The sequence below is a fragment of the Mirounga angustirostris genome, unplaced genomic scaffold, assembly GCF_029215605.1.
Source record: "Mirounga angustirostris isolate CCGP_5_RB_7025 unplaced genomic scaffold, mMirAng1.0.hap1 SCAF_14, whole genome shotgun sequence".
NCBI lineage: Eukaryota > Metazoa > Chordata > Mammalia > Carnivora > Phocidae > Mirounga > Mirounga angustirostris.
Genome location: NW_026991722.1, coordinates 37,032,832 through 37,052,076, shown reverse-complemented (window position 1 = coordinate 37,052,076; position 19,245 = coordinate 37,032,832). Strand labels below are relative to the sequence as shown.

The 19,245-nt window shown below is 49.2% G+C and overlaps 1 protein-coding gene and 1 long non-coding RNA gene across 3 annotated transcripts in view; one reads left to right on the top strand and one right to left on the bottom strand.

The window, feature by feature from the left end:
- MAPRE2 (microtubule associated protein RP/EB family member 2) overlaps positions 1 to 17,069 on the top strand; it is a 151,935-nt gene extending 134,866 nt beyond the window's left edge. For both annotated transcript variants that reach the window (XM_045886853.3, XM_045886851.3), the window contains 3 exons: positions 6,515 to 6,654; positions 11,151 to 11,309; positions 15,678 to 17,069. In XM_045886853.3, the coding sequence (XP_045742809.1) occupies positions 6,515 to 6,654; positions 11,151 to 11,309; positions 15,678 to 15,752 (374 nt within the window). In that variant the 3' untranslated portion in view covers positions 15,753 to 17,069. The remainder of the gene's footprint in view (positions 1 to 6,514; positions 6,655 to 11,150; positions 11,310 to 15,677) is intronic.
- On the bottom strand, positions 5,765 to 8,963 carry LOC135362495 (uncharacterized). Its single transcript, XR_010407261.1, has 2 exons — positions 8,659 to 8,963; positions 5,765 to 5,876 (listed from the first exon to the last, which is right to left on the bottom strand). It is a non-coding gene; the product is annotated as an uncharacterized LOC135362495 (long non-coding RNA).
- Positions 17,070 to 19,245: the final 2,176 nt, after the last annotated feature.

Genomic DNA, 19,245 nt, shown 5'->3' with positions numbered 1-19,245 from the left:
AGCGTGACCACCCCGGTGTCCGTTTTGTCACTGAGGACACCCTCTTCCTGTGGGAGTTCACTCTTCTCCTCAGCCCAGCCCCGTATTCTATCCCCAGCAGTGGCTTTATTTACTTTTATTTTAACCAAGTTCATTATCTCAGTTAAAAATTAAAATCTATTCACCAAGGTAAAGAGGATAAGGAAGTGAGGTCAGATCATCCACAAATAACTGATCAATGTAGGTACAATGTATCGTCTGTCAAGTTTCAGGTCTCTGGGGGTTTGGCTTTGTTTTTTAAAGGTTTTGTTTATTTGAGAGCAAGAGAGAGATTGAGAGAAGGCATGGGGGGAGGGGCAGACTCCCCGCTGAGGAGAGAACCCAAAGTGGGACTAGATTCCAGGACCCTGGGATCATGACCTGAGCTGAAGGCAGACGCTTAACCGACTGAGCCACGCAGGCGCCCGGGGTTTTGTTTTTGAGCTATAATTGACATACAACACAACAGTTTCAGGTATACAACATGATTGAATATTTGTATAGACTGCAAAATGATCACCGCAGTAAGTCTAGTTAACATCTATCACCACACATGATTACAATCTTTTTCTTGGGATAAGAACTTTGAAGATCTACTCTTTTAGCATCTCTCAAACATACAGTGTCGTGACATATAACCACCTTGCTGTACATGATGTCCCCAGACCTATTTTATAACTGGAAGTCTCTACCTTTTGACCACCTTCACCCATTTCACCCACTCCCCAGCCCTCACCTCTGGCGTTTTTAATTGAATGAGAAGGACCCGGGGGTGGAATATGCTCTCAAAGTAGAGAAGAAGCTGGGGATGACCAGAAGGCTGGCTGCTTCCTGAGTGTGTGTGGTGTGCCCATGCACGTGCGTGTGCACATGTTTTTAATGTCTCTGTGGTTCTCGTCAACAGTATTAATGTCATATTTTTAGCTCCTCTGTTTATGACTTTGGCAGAAGGAATACGGCAGATTAAGTGAGAAGAATTTTTAAATTCCATCAGAGCCCCGGCCATGAGAGATAAAGCCAAGTAAAGTACTTTTCTTTGCTTTAGCATTATGAATTCATTGGGCCTCATATGCCCAAAATATAGCATTTTCCATAAACATTAAGCTACTAATTATTGACATTAGACACAATGATACTGTGGCTTCGCTAAGGCAATGAATAAGGCCACTCTTTGTGTTGTTTTTTTTTACAACTATGATTAAAATGTCTTAGAATCATATTTATACACCAAATCCTAAAGGCATTAATTAAGACACAACTGCTCAAAGACTAGCATTGTAAATCATGTCCATATCCACTGAGTAAAGTCAGAGAATTACAGGGACTTGTACAGAATTTACGTCTATTTTCCTCTGCTTCTGAAACTCCTTTTTATTTTGAAGGGGGAAATTAGGGAGAGAGAGAAAAGCTTGAGGGAAAAACAATTCTTGTAAAACAGGGCTACCACTAATTATGTTTTCAGGACATCAAATGCAGCTTGCAAAAAATTTTTGGAATGGTTGATAGCTGCAAGGAAAAAAAAGTCTGTATCTGCATTATAGCTGAAGTGCTGCCCTCCCTTTAAAAGCCATTATGTAAATGTTTTTCATGGAAGCATCATTGAGCAAAGAGGCATGGGAAGGCACAGAAGCGAAGTCCCCGTGAACTTGGATGCATTCCGGGCAGCAGGAAAGCAGTTACTGAGGACCCTAATCTCTCAAGCCAGGATTAGATGCTACCAAAGACATTATTGGGTCATTTCACAAAACTAGAATATAAATGGTAGCTTACATAAAAGTGATATATCAATGTTAAATTTCCTGACATTGATAATTATAATTTTCTCAGCACATCCTTATTCTAGTGGCCCAGGTAAACGGAAGAAGGCCCAGCACCCCAGAAGCTGGGTACACTTCAGAGTACGGTTGTTTGAAAAGAGGCAGCGAGACTTTTAAAGTGAATAAACAAAAACACAGTTCTTAGCAGTCTAATGAGTGGGATCTACTTTAGGATACTGTTTACTCTTCTAAAAAGTAAACCATGAAATCCTTAAACAGAATGAATGAAGGGCGTCATTTTCATTTTTGTAAGTTTCACTATTTGGTATTTCTCACTGTGATAGCCGTGAGGGGTAAATTACTTCCATATCAAATGGCAGCTTGTGAGGATTTGAAGAGCTCACTTGACATTCTTTTGAAAAATGAGCTTTTACTTTAACCCTTTAATTGTGTGGGGTTTTTTTAAAACTTGAAACTTCTGAAGACACTAGATCTTCCACGCGTCTTTCCTGTTCTTTAATTTCGTCGTGCCTTCGGTGGTCTGTGAATGCCCAGGTGGCGGGCCCTGCTGCTCATGCCCTCCGTCAGCAGACATTTCATTCCCTCTGTGATCACTTTCTTTCCAAACGACTAAATGAGAACTTCAAAACCCCTGATTTTAAATTTCAAATACTAATTACTTCATCTGTAATTAAATTGTTCAAATTCATTTTCCGTGCCTTTTTCCAGCCTGTGAGCGACCATGCAGGGCGGGGTGGAAATGATTCTTCCATCCCGTATGTAGCAAGTACAGTGCTGGAGTGTGGACCCCACACCTGCTTCTCCACCCTCCCTGCCCCTGTCCTGCAGTACAGAGGATGCCAAGTCTGATTTTCGTTGTTTTCATCGTTCTCTCCGAGAGATCCACCAGCAGCCTGCACGTGTACCAGGTGAAAGACGGGGACTCCGTGCCCCAAACAACCTAGACAGGATCCATGAAACACAGGTGGCCTTTTAAGGCCAAGACCCTGATCCAAGTTGAAGGTAGCTCTGGCTAGAGCAACCGATGTGGTTCCTCAGGAAGAAGCTGCACCTGGGACAGCATCTGTCACTGCAGCCGCCCCGGCCTGTCCCCCGGGAGGCCTGGCCCCTGGGGAGCGTTGCGGTGTCTCCTGCCCCCCCCCCCCCCCCCCGTTCCTCTGCCAGCCAGCTTTCCCTGCTTATTTATAGTTCTCTGCCCTGGTAACGTGGTCTTGCGGGAGGCTTTGGCTTGCCCGTGACCCTTCCTCTTTGACTTCATATCCAACATTTCAGGTTTTCTTCAAGCTGCCTTTGATGATGTCCTAGAAATAACAGTCCTTAATAGCTTTGTTTTACAAGCATTCAGCTTCTGCTCCTTCCATGTTTGTCTTTTAAAATTTACATGAGACTGGGTAAGGCAGGGTACGGGAATGAGTGATGAACATCTGTCAGCTCCTGCACCAGCCCCATCGTGGCTGCTGACATGCTTGGGGAGAAGGACCCAGCGTGGGTCAGGCACGGTCTGGGGGAGCCCCTCCGGCAGCGTGGGTCAGGCACGGTCCGGCAGGGCTGTTCCTCTGGGAGAGATGGCAAATGTGGCGGACACTTGGCCCGGCACAAACTAGCTTGTGCCTCCCTGCTCAGAGCTAAACGCTTACTGACTGAATGTCCCTACTTTGTCCTGATCCCCAGCGATAACCGAAGGTAATCTTGAAACCAAGTAAGAGCTCGCCTTGTGGGAGGCCGGTGATGTTTTTGTTTGGTTTCCTTCACGTGTGGCCGGCGCTTGCTGTCAGCAACTTTGACATTGGCGTCAGCTCCTCGAGCTTTGCCTGGTAGGTTTACCTTGGATGGCTTCCTCTCCTAGGAGTTGTTTTAATGTGTTATAAAAACTTGAGTGTCGCCTCTCAGTCAGTCATGGAGACTGGGCTTGGGAACATAAAATGGTAAACAAAACAGATGCAACCCTTACCTTGCCGCGTCTAAGTCTCATGGGAGAAGAGGCATAACGAGAGGGCCATACCGTTGCCGTGGACGGGTGCTGTGGCCTCCCAGAGCGGCAGCGTCCAAGCTGAGACCTGCAGGATGGGGCTTAGTCACTCAAAGGAGGGGAAGAGGAGTGCTTCCGGCAGAGGGTTCCAGCCCGAATCCTGCTCTGTGGTCATGTAATCAGGAACACTGCCTCGTCCCTGAGAAAGTTGAGTGTGGCCAGGCCTGGGCGTTCTGACACCCCCGTCACTCCATGAGACCCCGTGAGCTCCCAAAGAGCAGGGGTCTCCTGTATGACGTGGTTCATGGTAGGTCCTGGATAAGCATGTATTTAGTAAAGAAGAGGGGTTGAACATCGTCTTGAAGCTGCTTTCGGTTAGACTTTATTGGTATTAAAACATGATACACTGCTTATAAAAAGGCCTGAAGTAACTTGATTTTCCAGAAGCTTTTTCCCCAGCAAGGCTGGCTGGTCCTTGCCAAGTCAGCATGTCCTCCCCCTGCCTCCTCTGCTCTTACTCATGTTGTTTTCTCTACCCTGTTGGCATGGCCTTTAGAGAGCCTGGCCAGTGGGACAGAGAAGTGATGCTCCAGGAGTGTTTTCTGTGTGCTTCTGCGGAGGTAAAGGATCCTTGCAACCGTATGGGAATCACGAGTGAGGCAAAGCATCAGCTCCCTAGAATCCTTGGGAAGGTCTTCTGCATAGGCGAGGTTTCCAGCTCACTGAAGATTTACCTTCGGGTACTCGAACTGTTTTAAGTCAATTCCCAATTTGATTTCCATTTTAAAATATAGTAGGCCTTTTCCTAGAAATTTTTAGAAGAAAATTCTCTTTTTCCCTTGTAACAGATTTTAAAGGGTACGATATTGCCAGTGCTTCTTGAGGGGGTGTCTGATTTTGCATTTATAACCAAGGACTCCAGGCACCTGGACTCTTCCTGTTGGCTACTTTATAATTAGGAGATCGGTTGAAACTTGTAACTACTGTCAGCACGCTTGGCTTCATTAGCCCCTGCCTCTTTCTGAGCCATCGGCACTGATAAACTGTGAAACTGGAAACCACAGAACCCAAGTTGTATTTGCTTGTTCGTGTGTTTATTTCAACATTTGTACCTTCACTAAATGTACACTCAGCCAGGCGTGGGGCTAAGTACTGGAGTTACACCAAGGTGAGGGACGCTGGTTCCTTGTGCTCCGAGGGCCTTCTGGAGGAGCAGAGGGGGCGGGAGCATGGTGGGGGACTGGGCGGAGCACCTCCACCAGGCTGAGCTGCCACGTGGTGGAGACTGGCTGGCCCCCCAGTAATGACCCTGCGTTTTTTAATCCACGAAGTGTGTAACTGCACACTCATTGCATAGTTCGGGCTGCAGAGGCCACTTCCCGTGTCTGTGTCGTGTTCTAGATTGTGAGTGCCTATTAGGAGCTGAGCTGGTGGGCAAGATCTGACCTGACATCAGTGACCTTCCCTCCCCCCCCCCCCAGTTTCGATCATTATTAGTGGTGCTGTTGAATCACTTGATTAAGGAAGGTGCTGAGCCCAGACCTCCCCATTGTAAAGGCATATCTTTTTTTCCGTGACAGTAAGTAAATTTTAGGCCAGTATCTTGGCATGCGTGAATGGCTTGTTCCCCCAAAACTTCTCACTTAATGTTTCAGAGTCAGTGAGCCTTTCCTGGATCAGTTACCTTTGTTACAAAATTGTGATTTTTCCAGTACTAACATTTCTTATGCATTTGCTAGCAGTCCGTGTTCTATAAAGATCTTCATATCCTCCCTCCCTCCCTTCATCATTATCGACTAGATTTTTATTTATTCAATGCATTACAGTCCATTAGAGCCATTATTCTTTTGATACATAAAACTGCCCCAAGTGTGGCTGAGTCGGAGGCACATTCACACTGGTCCATGCTGTTCACGTTAGACCGTTAAGCGCATCCTTGCTTCTTGATGCAAGGCGTCCCACCCTGTTCCTTCCCTGCCCCTCCCTTGGAATCCGTCACCTCTCAAGAAGCTCTCTCAGTGCCGAGGAAAATTCAAAACCAGGACGTGGGTAATAGGAGCACGCGCTGCTCTGGAGAGGTCATTGCTCCCAGGCGCTGTCAGTGGCTAAACCTAGGAAACGAGGAAAAAATATGCCCTTGTACTGATGTTTTTTCCTAAAGTATTAATTTATAATCTCTTTTTTCTTGTTAATTAGAAACTCAATTATGGTGATGCTTCGAGGTTATCTAAGAACCTTTCCTCTAAAAAAAAAAAATAATAATCTTAAAATCTCTATGTTGTTCTTATCTCTCTAGAGGGAGAAAGGACAACTTAATCCATACTGAGAGAAAAAAGTGCTCAGAAAGATTAAATAAGTTGCCCAAGTGGACCCTGTCATTGTACTGTGTGCACTTTTTTTTTTTTTTTAAGATTTTATTTATTAGCGAGAGAGAGAGATGGGCGGGGCGGGGAGAGGCAGAGGGAGAAGCAGGCTCCCCACTGAGCAGGGAGCCCAATGCGGGGCTCATCCCAGCACCCTGGGATCATGACGTGAGCAGAAGGCAGACGCTTAACCGACTGAGCCACCCAGGCGCCCCTGTGTGTACTTTTTCTAAGTGTATGTATGCTAGTTCTGTGATCGGAGGAGGTCATTGGAGGTACCTTCTATATACTTTTTAGTAAATTCCTTTTATATCATACATTTGCAATAGATCTAAAAAGCATCCTTAATGTTGCCAATATTTATAATCTATTCTGGTTACTTTCAGGTGCGGCTAAATCAAGTCCAGCATCTAAGCCGGGATCCACACCTTCTCGTCCCTCATCAGCCAAAAGGGCTTCGTCCAGCAGCTCAGCATCCAAATCTGATAAAGATTTAGAAACACAGGTCATACAGCTTAATGAACAGGTAACTCATCAGCCCTGGCCCGGTCTCTGAGGGGGGTGGGAGGAGGGAGAAAACGTCTATAGGCCTGAGGTAAGGTTGGAGGGGGACAATGGTTTCAAGCAAGTAGGGATTGAAGAAATTGTTCAGGCAGATAAAATCAGTGGCCCACTAGGAATAAAAGATGTTAGGGGGCGCCAGGGTGGCTCAGTCGGTTAAGCAACTGCCTTCGGTGCAGGTCATGATCTCAGGGTCCTGGGATCGAGCCCCGCATCGGGCTCCCTGCTCCGCGGGAAGCCTGCTTCTCCCTCCCCCACTCCCTCTGCTTGTGTTCCCTCTCTCGATGTCTCTCTCTGTCAAATAAATAAATAAAATCTGTAAAAAATTTAAAAAAAAGATGTTAGTCAGAAATCACAGCTATACATTAAGACAGAAGGACAGAGGACTCAGCCCCAGGTAAATGCAGGTTCGTAGGCCAACGTCTCACTCCCCACCCCCGCCCTACCACCCACACTGCAGGACCGATCACAAGCTCCAGGCTAGACCACGGCCTCTGTGCCCACTTCTGGCCAGTCTAGATACCATTCAGCACTGGAGTTAGGGTTAGTCTCTCTTCCTCCTTCCTTTACGTCAGCAGCTATTTGTCAAGCCTATTCTATGGGACAGGCCCCATGCTCAGTGCTGAAAACATAATGGTAGTGAGAGAGAGACCTCAGACCTTCCCTTCCCTTGGAGGACTTAGAGCAGTTATCCGGGGTAGACGATTATGCCAGCAAAGTGAACACCTAACACTTCCCACCACAGAAGTTTGATGTCACAGGAGCACCGAACCCAATACTGGGGCGTCAGAAAGGCCACAGTTGTGTTTGAAAAATGTTCTTTTTTGTCTAAATATAGCTCTCATTGCAATTTCAATATAAAACTAGGTATGCTGTCTACCTGACAATAGGTATTTTTGCCTAAGATTATATGTAGTTTAAAGGTAATAAAATGATTGGTAGCATGAGGCCCACTGCAGAAGCCACCCCCCTGACCCTGAGTTGAGAAGAGCCCTTTGTCCCAGCTGCTCCCACCACTGGGAGAGGGGCTTTCATTCACCATTCTTAGGCTCTTCCCAGCCAAGTGGCCGGGCCATTCCCGGTGATTAATCTGATTCCTGATGAGCCCACAAGAGTCTGGAAACAGTTTTTGAGATAATTGTATATTTGCAATCAGGAGTCAAGTTTAAAAGCAGGCAGTTGCTTAGCTAGGGTGTTTCTTTACAATTCTGATCACTTGAATGAAAACGATGAAACCTGAAGTCATCCAGTGGGTAGGACTTTGATTTAGAAACTGTGGAATGTTCCAACTACCTGCCGATTCTCAGTTTGAGCCCATATGGAATTTCCAGTAACAGGTTCTTCTCAGAAGGTCGATGGGACAGCCATAATGAGCTGTGGGCCACATGCCCAAGGCTCTGAGCAAATCCGAGTAGACTTAGAGAGAATCAGGCGTGGGTCTGTGACACTTTAGACTATAACCCTTTCTCCTTAGGAACCCAAGTTCTTTCGATATCTTTATTATCTCTTGTTCTGTCACGATCTCTCTCCGCCCCGTGGTCTCCCTCTACCACACCCAAGTTTCCAACCTTCCAACCCAAAGTGTAACCACACAGAAACCTCAAGATCCTTCCTGCCCCTCTCCCATTCGCCTTAGCCAGCCGGACCCCCTTCCTCTCCTTGGGGCTGGCTCCGTGCTCCCATTAGCTGTCTAGTTACGCAAAGAGCCTCCCATCCCCAGGGAACCCAGCCCACGTCCTGCCATCCAAAAATGTCACTCTAGAGGGGAGAGGGAGAAGAGCGAGAAGAGCTTTCCAATGGTCTTAAAATTCCTTTATTACTTCCAAAGGGCTTCACTCCCCCGCCTGCCTCCATGCACATCAAGGAGGGTTGTGTCTGTTCGCCTCCCTCCCCCCGACCTGGTCCCGCAGAGGGAAGGTCACACACCCTAAATTGTGAGTGTTCATTCAGCTGTTCACTGAGCACTTACCCCAGATCCATAGCCGTGCTTCTGTGTTCTCGCTCCCTCCGTTTTCTGTCCTGGCAGCCTGCGGGGTGGCCGGCTGATGCTGGTGGGCAGCCACAGAGGCATGACTGTGCTGGGACGGAGGACTCCGGGACGAGAAAGGGCTGGGGGGAAATGCCTAGGCTGAAGAGTGAATTAGTCATAATAGAGGAAGCGATGAGTGCCATGAACTTGAAGAATTCTCATTTACTTGGCCTCCTGCCTCTATTCAGGCGGTCTCCCATGACATACTATAAAAGTACCACTGTGATAGGCAATTCCAGTGATAGAAATGAATCAAAAGAGAGGGGAGGGGCTCCTGGGTGGCTCAGTCAGTAAAGCATCCGACTCTTGATTTCAGCTCAGGTCATGATCTCAGGGTTGTTAGATAGAGCCCTGCATTGGGCTTCCTTCTGGGCGTGGAGCCTGCTTAAGATTCTCTCCCCCTCTCCCCCCACCCCTGCTCTATCTTAACGGGAGAAGGCAACATAACTAAAATCATGAGGGCTGTATGTGGAGAGTGGGTTAGCAAGCAGGCAGTTGGGAGGAGTCAGCGCTGTGCCCAGGGGCCTCTGGGGGCTGGAGAGTGGGCATTGGTTGGCTTGGGCAGCAGGGCTGTGAGGACCCACGGTATGCGGATGCTGAGAGGGAGGGGGGATAATTGAGAGAGGAGAACTTGCCCTTCTTGTCTCTTCCTCTTGACTTACTCGAAGGTCCATCCCCAGTGTCCCCTCCGCCACTCTGGCTTCTGCAGCGATACCTGAGGGTGCAGCGTGGTGTCGGTCTTCATGAGTGGGCCTGTGAAAGGGGACTTTCCTTTGCCAGTTGATCTATCCTCATACGCTTCAGCCCCTGATGGTTTTTAGCTGCGCATCCATTACCTGGTGCATCTGGAATACCAGAGGGGCCAACCTGGGCTGGATATTTCTACAGAAGCCTCAGCCCTTTGTATGTTGTACAGACCAGAGTGCTCTCGAGAGGCAGCAAACCTAGTTTCCATGGGTTGAATGCTTCCAGAGACCCTTCTTGCCTCATCCAGGGAGAGCTCGCAGGCCCAGACACCTCAAGTGCCACAGATCTGTCTACAGGCACCAACACAGGCTTCTGAGGAACTCTGTGGCCAAGCCTCGGGAGGGGGTGGGTTGGTTTTAAAACAAGGAAGGATTTCTAGAATAAGGGAAGTTTTCTTTTTCCTATACTTAAGGCTGCTGGATGCCTTCTTTTTTTTTTTTTTTTTAATAAATAACCCAACCATCATATCATCAGAAATGAGAGTGAAAACTAGTGAATGAGGCTCAGCTGCCTTGTGAGCAGCAATGGGAGGGGGTCTGCGAGGTGAACTCTCTGGGGCCCTATCCCTGAGTCTTAGGCCAGGTATGCAGGAAGGGGATGGACACTGCATGTGCTCGGTGTGTGTTCGAATGGATCAGTAATTCCAGGCAGATAAATAGCATGTACAAAGGCCCAGCATTATTAGAGAAGAAAATTTCCCTTTCCAAAGGTAATTTTTGGAAATTGTGTTAAGGTGATTTCAGTACACTGAATGAGAGATTTGACCTGAGGAGGACCACGAAAGATGTAATTCGCCTCCTAAAGTATATTGTCTGCATAAATCTAAATGCGCAGGGGTTAGAAAAAAAAGGGAGGGGGAGGATTCTCAGCAGGAACAGGGTGAAGGTTTGGGCCTGTGTGTAGCTGCTGTGCCCATTTGGGATTTGAGGCCAGGTCAGTGTCGCTTCAGCCCAGGTGGTAGTGCTTCCCCCTTCCCCACACCATCTCTGTCATCAGTGTGAGAGGCCGCACAGCCCTCGAAGGTTGTGGAACCAGCCTCCAGGGGAGAAAAGGGGAATGAAGGGCTGTTTTGCTGAGGGAATGGGGCTTCCGTATCGTGCTCTTCCCCCTGCACTCCCTACAGTGTCCCCAGAGCCAGAACCAGACGAGTTAAGACCAATCCACGCAGCCGGGCTCTCCGTCCCACCCAGTTGTCCTTGTAGCTGAGACCCAGTTTCTCAGTAGAAAGCGTTTGTCTATGGTGGCTTCGGGACATTTAGGAAGGGATCCAGAACGAAGGGTGGCTCTTCCTGCAGGTTCCCTGAAGAAAGGAGGGTCCTCAAAATACATCTAGAGTAAGCACAGTGGCGGCCTCTCTCGTCTGCCACCCCCCCCCCCCTCCCTGCAGAGGATGAACGGGGTAGAAGGATGTGCTCTGGCCCGTGTTAGCAGGAGAGGAGGAAAACTCGCTCGGAGCCCGGATGCAACCGTGTCGGGCAGAACGATCCATCCCACAGTGGTTATGAACACTCAGCTGGCAGAGGGGATGACCGGAGTGCTGTTGAAGTCGGACGTGTGGCCCAGGCGCGAGCTCCATTGCACAACTCGTTTCATGTTTCGGGTCTTTAGAGGCAGGCGTAGTTGGTCGTGTTTCTTATACTGTTTTTTGGGTTTTTTTTTTTCCTTCTACCCTCACTCCCTTGCAGGTACATTCATTAAAACTTGCCCTCGAAGGTGTGGAAAAGGAGAGAGATTTCTACTTTGGCAAACTGAGAGAGATTGAGCTACTCTGCCAAGAACACGGGCAGGAAAATGATGACCTCGTGCAGCGACTAATGGAAGTCCTCTATGCTTCGGAAGAACACGTAAGTGAGAGCCCTTGACTCCTGCGTTCTGAAGCGATGCTCTTGGCCAGGGTGCAGTGATCAGTGCGCCTTCAACTGCTGAGAATTGGGGCTCAGCCAGTGCATTTGTTATTCCCAGAGGAGTAAGTATCATTATCATCCAATTCGCTGACCCATGCTTGTGGGCTGGGCGTTCGTGAAGTAATCTGGGAAGAGATGAGTGGATGGGGGTGGGGGGAAAGTAGGAAGACTGATTGAGAAAAACAGGTTGATGCAGCCAGATATCAAGTGGTTTTCGGCTCTGAGCAGCTGAGCAACAAGAATGTGTATGAGGATTCTTCATGACAGATCACAGTATGGTTAGAGGAAGAATTCGCCTAGGTGTTTTTCCCATCCCCATAAGCCCCCCTCAACTGCCTGTTTTTATTTCATCGCTGGTTGTCTTGGTTACTCCTTGCCAGTGCAGACCAGCACTATGCAACAAAATATTTTTAGAAGGGCTCCTCTGGGGCTATCTGGCTGGCTCAGTCGGAAGAGCATGCAACTCTTGATCTCAGGGTCATGAGTTCAAGTCCCATGTTGGATATAGAGATTACTTAAATCTTAAAAAATAAAAATTAAAAAAAAAAAAGGCAGCGGCCTCCTCTACGGGTAGGACCTGGCTATCAGGGCTTGCTCGTCAGGAGTGTAAGGGAGAGGGGGTGGGAGGGGGGACCCCAGGATGTGGATTCTGTCCTGGTGAAGGAAGGCAGGGAATCAAGGACAGAAAGGGAAGGGGGGGATAAATGGTAGAGACGAAGTCAGGTACCCCCAAATCTGCCTGTGCAGGGAGTGCGGGGCCCCAGCAGCAAGGCAGGAGTGGGAGCCTGCCAGAGAGCCCCGCCTGTGGAAGGTGGGAAAGAGGGGGCTGGGGTTTCCAGCTCTTCCCTAGGCCAGGCTGAAGCTGGTAGAAGGTCTGAGTCTGTTGGACCTGGAGGCCTGGGGCCATTCCCAGGGCTCTGGGCGGGGGGGGGGGGGGGGGGGGGGGGGGGGGTTGCATGTGTTTGTACTTTGACGGAACGGGAACAAGTCACCGGCAAGTTTACTTTATGACTTATTCCAGCCCAATACCAGACAAATGTTTACTCCCTGTAAGATTTGAAATCCTAGGGATGAGATTTTCTAAAACGGCCCATGGTTTGAGGACTCTCCACCACAGTTTTCATTCCCCCTCCCCAGCACAGTTTTTTTTTTTTTTTAAGCTTCTTTCTCAGTTAATCATGGGCTCAGACTGTAGATCTTGAAGTGCTGAGAAGCTTCCTGTCCGGGTCCCAGAGGCAGTGATGGCTTCACTAAATACAGTTCTCAGTGTTTTCAGATCTGATGGCAGAAACTGACGGATTTCTAGTGTGCCTGCACCAGCCCGAGTGCTTGGTACTCTGTCAAGTACTACGTGAGTTACGGTTATTCTCCTCACAAGCTTGTTGGAGGCTAAACCCAGCGTGGTCTCCACGGTGCCACGAGTCTGAAGGACCAGGCCCACTGACAGGAGGAAGGCAGTGAGCAGCGGCAGAGCGTCCCAGCCCTGTGCTGTCGGCGGGAGGAGAATCCTCCCGACAGCCACCTAAGCCAGGTCTGGTCCCGAGAGGGAGTCCTTGGGCAGGGGCCTGCTCAGGTGACCTCCAAGTTCAGGGTTGACACAGGCCCCTGAGTTCTGGCTCACGGTAGGCAGGGCCGGCCCTGGGAGAGAGCTCCTGCCTTCTGAGTGTGACTTTGGGGGATTCCGCCTGGTGCCTGTTCTTGGGTTAAACACAGATGCACCCTACGTTGCCATTTCAGGGGCACGTATTTGCCGGAGAGGCTTCTTGTCTAAGGCTTTATTTGGTGATGGCTGGTCTTTGATTCTTGGAGTCAAACAATCCTAGAATAGAATGTTTGGAAGATGTAGAAATCCAGATGGGAGTTTGCGTACAGAAGTAAACAGGGGCAGTTCAGTTCACGGTTGTAGAAACCTAATGGAAGTTTCCAAAGCAGATCACCAGACCGCTGTCTTGTGCCCCTCTTTATCATTCTCGGGATCTTTTCCCTTCGGGGCCACAGGTATCTGGACTTAGTCATTGCTTAGCTGCTGCCTTGTCCATCTGTCAGCTGAGGTGCGCCTGCTTGTATAAACAGGCACTTAATTCTTGAGGTACTGTCACAAAAGTCACTGTTGAGTGACCTAAAGATTCTTCCCTGCTCAACCAAGAGCCCTGGGGAAGAGCCTGTGTTTCTGTCATTGGACGAACCCTGGGTGTACAGAAAGGGGACAGAGCCACTGCCTCAGCGAGGGACCATGAACGAGACCAGGTCAGGTATGACACATGTGGTGAGCACAGAAAGACAGCCAGGAGTGACAAGCAAAAACTTCACCGAGAAGAGGACATTTGGGTTGGAGTTGAAGAATGACCGGGAAGAACAGCAGTGACAGGGCTCAGGCAGGGAGAGGACTGTTCAGGCCGAGGAAACCGGGTGAGCACAGCCCTGAGGAAAGAAGAGCCCAATGGGGACAGTGTGAGCGGGGGCACCTCCTTCTAGGAAGTCGGGAGCCATGGGAGCTCCGCGGTGACCCTTCCTCCTTCCTTTGCCTCCATTTTCCTCCTATGATAGGCAAGAGCCTTCTTCATACGGGCTTCCAGCTTGCTTCTCTTTCGAAGGATTATCTTGAGAATGAGGAACTCTTAACAGGCTTGCTTCCCAGCTAAACCTTCAGAAAGATGTGATGGATTGATATGCAAATACTAGAATTTAGTACTCCAGGGCCTTGTCTGGCATAGGTTCTGCCTGGCCTCCTACTTACATGTGTAAGTTTAAGTTCTTCCTTCCTATATGGGGCATAAGAAAATTTTTCTTCTTGTGAGCTTGCACAACACGGTGTGAGCTGGGAGCACTTGGCTGTGATATGTAGTATAACCACCTCAGCATTCCAGATATGTCCTGCAGACCTTCACCCCGCCTTATCGTGCACCCTTAACAGTAGCAATCCCTTGGTAAACTGGGAGGTTTGCTCTTCAGCCTAGTAAGAGTGGTCTGGGGTCCACAGTTCCTGCAGGCGGATGACATCACAGAGCCCCCTAGCTCGACAAGGAGGAAAGGGAGACTGGGGGTGAGGTCTGATCTCATGGGTTCCTGGTCCCACAGCTTGTTACAGGCCCACGGGTGTTTGAATCTATGGGTTTGACTTTCAGTCCTGGGTTAACCCCATTATCCCACGGTTAACTCCCGAGTTTCTGTAAAATGTCAGAACAGACCCTCAGTTCTGAGATCTCCCATGCACCCTAACATGCACTAACCAAGTAAGGAAAGAGCAGTAGGAAAGGAAGGCATCCTGCTAGCAGTAGAGAGTTAGGATGATGGATAAGACCCTTGGAGGGGGTGGGAGCCTGGCTCGAGGGGCAGCTGGGTAGCCAGCCAGGGGGCTCGTGTGCGTACACACCCATGCCTGCATCCACTCAGGACTGCGGCGCATAACCCGACGAAAGCCGAACCAGGACGTGAAGCCGAGCGGAGTAGTGGATGCTGGGGTGCAGGCAGGGAGAGTGGCAGCAGGAGGGAACGTGGGGCAGAACAGACGCCGGGGAGTTCCCAGGACCACTCGATTTCTTTTTCTGCCCCCAGACAAGAGGGAGAACACTTACTGGAAGAGGCCCATGACTTTCCCGGTCTCATACTATCCCCACAAGAAATACTCCCCTCCTCCCACAGGAAGGCCACTCGCAGTTGAGGCACTAACCTTTGGGCACCAAGGACCACCCTCATCCTGCACACAAAGCAGTAGGATGCTGCAGTGAGGGCCTGGGGATGAGTTGGCAGAGGGGGAGCCGGGGGGACATTCTGAGGCCAAAATCCAATGTGGTTAAGTCATGAAGGAGTGGGGGGGCCCCCAAGGACAGCATAGTGGGGGCAGAGGGGAGGATATTGGGCCTTGGCACATCAGCGGGGGGGGTCCTGGGCATGGGGAGAGCTAACCGTTACTAAATCTGCCTCTGGACACCGAGCCGGTAAGGGACAGCACTAGATTTGAACTAGGATCTTCAGTGTGATGTTCCTTTCGACTGTTGTCACAGAAAAGGTTACTTTTTAAAACCTTTTCACTTCTAGAATATATTTCAAAGAGCTCTCCCACCAAGAAATAATAATTGCAGCTCACACTAGGTATTATGAACCGAACAATATTCTAGGCACCTTACCTTCTTGACTTCCTTGACTCCTCAGTGAAACTCATTGAAAACTGTTAGATGGGTGCTCCATCTAATAGGTGGGTCCGTGCATGGGCTCGTGGGAGCGGGGACGCCCTGGCCCGTGCGGGACGCTGCGGGGCCTCCCCCCCAGTACCTAGCTCCAGCTGAAACCTCTCCGCCTGTCCTGCAGGAGGGCCACCCGGAGGAGCCCGAGGCTGAGGAGCAAGTCCACGACCGGCAGCCCCAGCAGCCGGAAGAGTACTGAAGCGTCCTGGCCGCTCGCGCCGTCAGCTGTGCGTGGGACCTTTTCTGCTGGAGAGACGTGTGGCCTCGAGCTCAGCCGAAACCAGTCGTTCCCAGTCTGCCGTTAACATCAACGCACTGTTGCATCCGCCAGCCACCGCGCTCGGTTCCCATGTCCTCTGCCAAGACCCATTAGCAGCCGGCCGTCGGGCGGCCTACCTGAGAGATCACAGGGTCGCGTCCCTTCTACTTCACCACTTGGCTGCTTGAGATTGATTCTGCTCTCTTCATTTCTTTCCAGAACAACCCCCCCCCTTTTATCCTGGTGTGAAACAATGGTAATTCGATACATGGTATTTACATTGGCATTTCTCAGCCAGCGTCACTAGATGTCAGACATTCGTGGTGCTTTGATGTTTGCAAGTCTAACCTCTGAAGGTAAATTTGGTCAAATTGGAACAAAGGGAAAGAGATACTTGATATGAAAGCCATAAGGACAGTGACTTGTTTTATAGGGAAAAAAAAAAATGGAATCAAAACTAGGACTTCAGGGCCCAGCAGTATTTCTCCCTGAGCATGGTAGACAGCTGCAGTTAGCTTCGAAAGACATTCAGTCAAGGACAACACCATCTCCCCTTCGCCTGCTTGTCCCTCCCCTCCCCCCCCCCACCCAGGTTCTCATGCTCTCCTCTCTCTCAGGGTCCTCTTTGGTGGGCAGCCACAATCCCCACAAGCTGTCATCAATTACCTACAGTCCAGAGGGGGTCTGCATCGGTGCAGGTCCTCCTGCCTCTCTCTGGCTTTCAGCCCAAAGCCTGTCCTCCGCACTAGGGGACTCCTCCTCCAGAATGACTTCAGGGTGTGCGGCCCTGAGGGGCAGGGCTCTGCGTCGTGCTGCACGCTCGCTGCAAGTGAAGACCTTCTTACTAGGAGCATCATTCCAAGGGAGACTCCTGATTCTGAAGTCTGGTGTTGACACTGGAATGACAGCACAGAAAAAAATCCCTGACTCCCCGTACCTTCTGGAATAAGGAATTTCCCCTCGTTAATACTACGGCCCTCCTTGTCATTGACCTTCGATAACCGTGGCAATTCATAAATAGAGGAAACATCAATGAATTAAAAGCATTCCTTATTTTTTTAACTAATATTTGCACATTTTCTTAGTATCTTTCCAAATCTTTGCCTCTTTTATTCCTTTGACAGATGGTATCCCTTCCTGGATCATTCATTTCACTTGGTTACCTAACTTAGCAGGTGCAGCAACAACAACCAACAAGTGTGCCCGCCCCACTTGCCTCTTAACTGAAAAGCTTCAAATAAATTTCTGAAATATGTATCCTAAAGCTTTGACATTTCTTTATTAACTGATGAAATACTAATTCTCAATTCTAGCATCGGAGCTTTCCACCAAAAGAAGTCTTCTCAAAATCTTTTGCAGCAAAGTGGCATTTGAGTTACAGGTGAACAAGATGGCTTGTATTTTTGAGGTTATTCCAACACGCTGTGCGTAACTGGACAGACATTCGGTGGTGTTCGGTTTCCCTTTCTTCTCTCTCGCGCCTGCTCTGCACGGCGGTGACCCCTCTCTCTCTGGCTCCCGGCAGTGACATCCTCCCGCACTTGCGCACGGAGAGTTGTTGTGCTATGCTCGGCCTCGTGCTCAGCGGTGGGCTCCCTCCCAGCCATCTGTACGGACCTTCCTTTTGGAAGAATAGCTCTTGTAAAGAGGCACAATGAATAATTCCACGCGGATGATCTGTGGGGGGTTCCTCGGCAGGGCCCACTCAGGAACACCCAGTGCCAGGTGGAGGGCGGCCTGGGGGTGGGGGGGATGGCAGCGCAAGTTGCCTAAGCCTCACGGGCACCAGCCGCTCTGTCTCGCCCCCAAAGCCCCAGCCTTGTCAGCTATGAAAACCTATTGCCCCGGTGGTCATACCTGATTCTCCATCCCCGAGTCTTAGCGCCAGCGATTCACGGATTTAGCGAAGAGCTCCATGTTCCTCCTTCTGTCCGCATCTGACCCCTCTTCCGTCGTGCTGGGTCACATGTGACATCACCGATGCTTTGGGGAATCTTGAACAGCTAGGGTTCTCCGTCATCTTCGGCTGCACCCCAGCTTCGGTGCAGACCACCTCCTTTCCCGGGGCTGCTCCTCTCCCCGAGGGCTGTACCCTGTCGTCCTCCCATCTGGGCGGAGAAGCATCCTGTTGTGGGCTCGCCCGCCCTCTAAAGCCAGACTTCATTGTTAGCCCCGCGGCCATGGCTGGTGACAGCACTTCCCCTGCTCGGGTCAGATAGGAAGTGATTGAAGCAGGGGGCACAGAGAGGGCCCGTCTTCTTTCTAAGCAGAAAAGCATAAAAAGGAAAGACAATGACAAACAGCTTGTTGAGCAGAGAGAAGTAAACTCCAGAAGGGAACCAAGAACTCCTCCCTTCCCTGGTGAGTATTTCCATTATTCTGTTAAGGTTTGATATGCATTCAGATTACTTTTACTAAATAGTACACCATAAAGCTTTTGTTATATATTCAATGTAAACTGAAAGGAATGTAAACATATGTATTGTTAATTATAAATAGAGATAAGTAATGACATCATAGATGAAAAAGTCTTATTCAGATGTATCACATTCATTTTACATTACCCTATTGTCGCATGGTAGAATAGTTTTTTTGTCTCTGAATATGTGAATAACTTGACTTGCGTTTATCTTTTTACATATTTAATAAAAAAAAGTATATGTTAAAAGGACTGGATTTACAGATTCTTACATTTTTATGCTAAGGTTTCCTTCCGAGTGAGCATGTGTGTGTGAATAGGCTATTTATGTGGAATCCCGCATCTACCCACATTTTATTATGATTGACAAGGGGGGGGTCAATGGATGGCAAATGTTTTAACAGGAATTAAAGATTAGTATCTGATATCAAATGTAGCAGCTGTGATACCTTTTTAAAAACTTTACCAAAAAAAAAAAAAAAAAAAAAGGTAAGCCATTCCCTTAGGAAAGATTGCACTTGCAGGCACACAGAAGCCTCGCTCCTGCAGCTCCAGCCTGCTCCACCTGGACCAGACAGGGCTGGGCAGATAGGAAACTGGGGGAGCAGCAAGCAGATGTTTCCAAGCTTCATGGCAAAATGACCTAGGATGAGCAAAAGCTCTCGGGTTCAGTGCATTCTCCCCCTCTAGTTTGACGGGGACTTGGACCAACAGTGATGATTTCTACACACCAGTAGAATACCAACTCATAGGCACAGGAATAGGTGAAAAAAAGAAATGCCTTAGAAGCAACGAGGCTGGAGAATGGGACGGCAGCGTGTGGGAGACTTGGCCCAGGAGATGGCAGGTCACGGAGGCTCAACCCATGGGCTCCCCACCCTGCGGGATGCAAGCCTGCCCTAAACTGCTTTCAAGCACCACCTAGAGGCCAGTTTGGTTCCTATACTCTCCTTTGGCGATTATTTCCCATCCATTTGCCTTTAGGCCCTTTTAAGCAGAGAAGTGGGAAAAGCA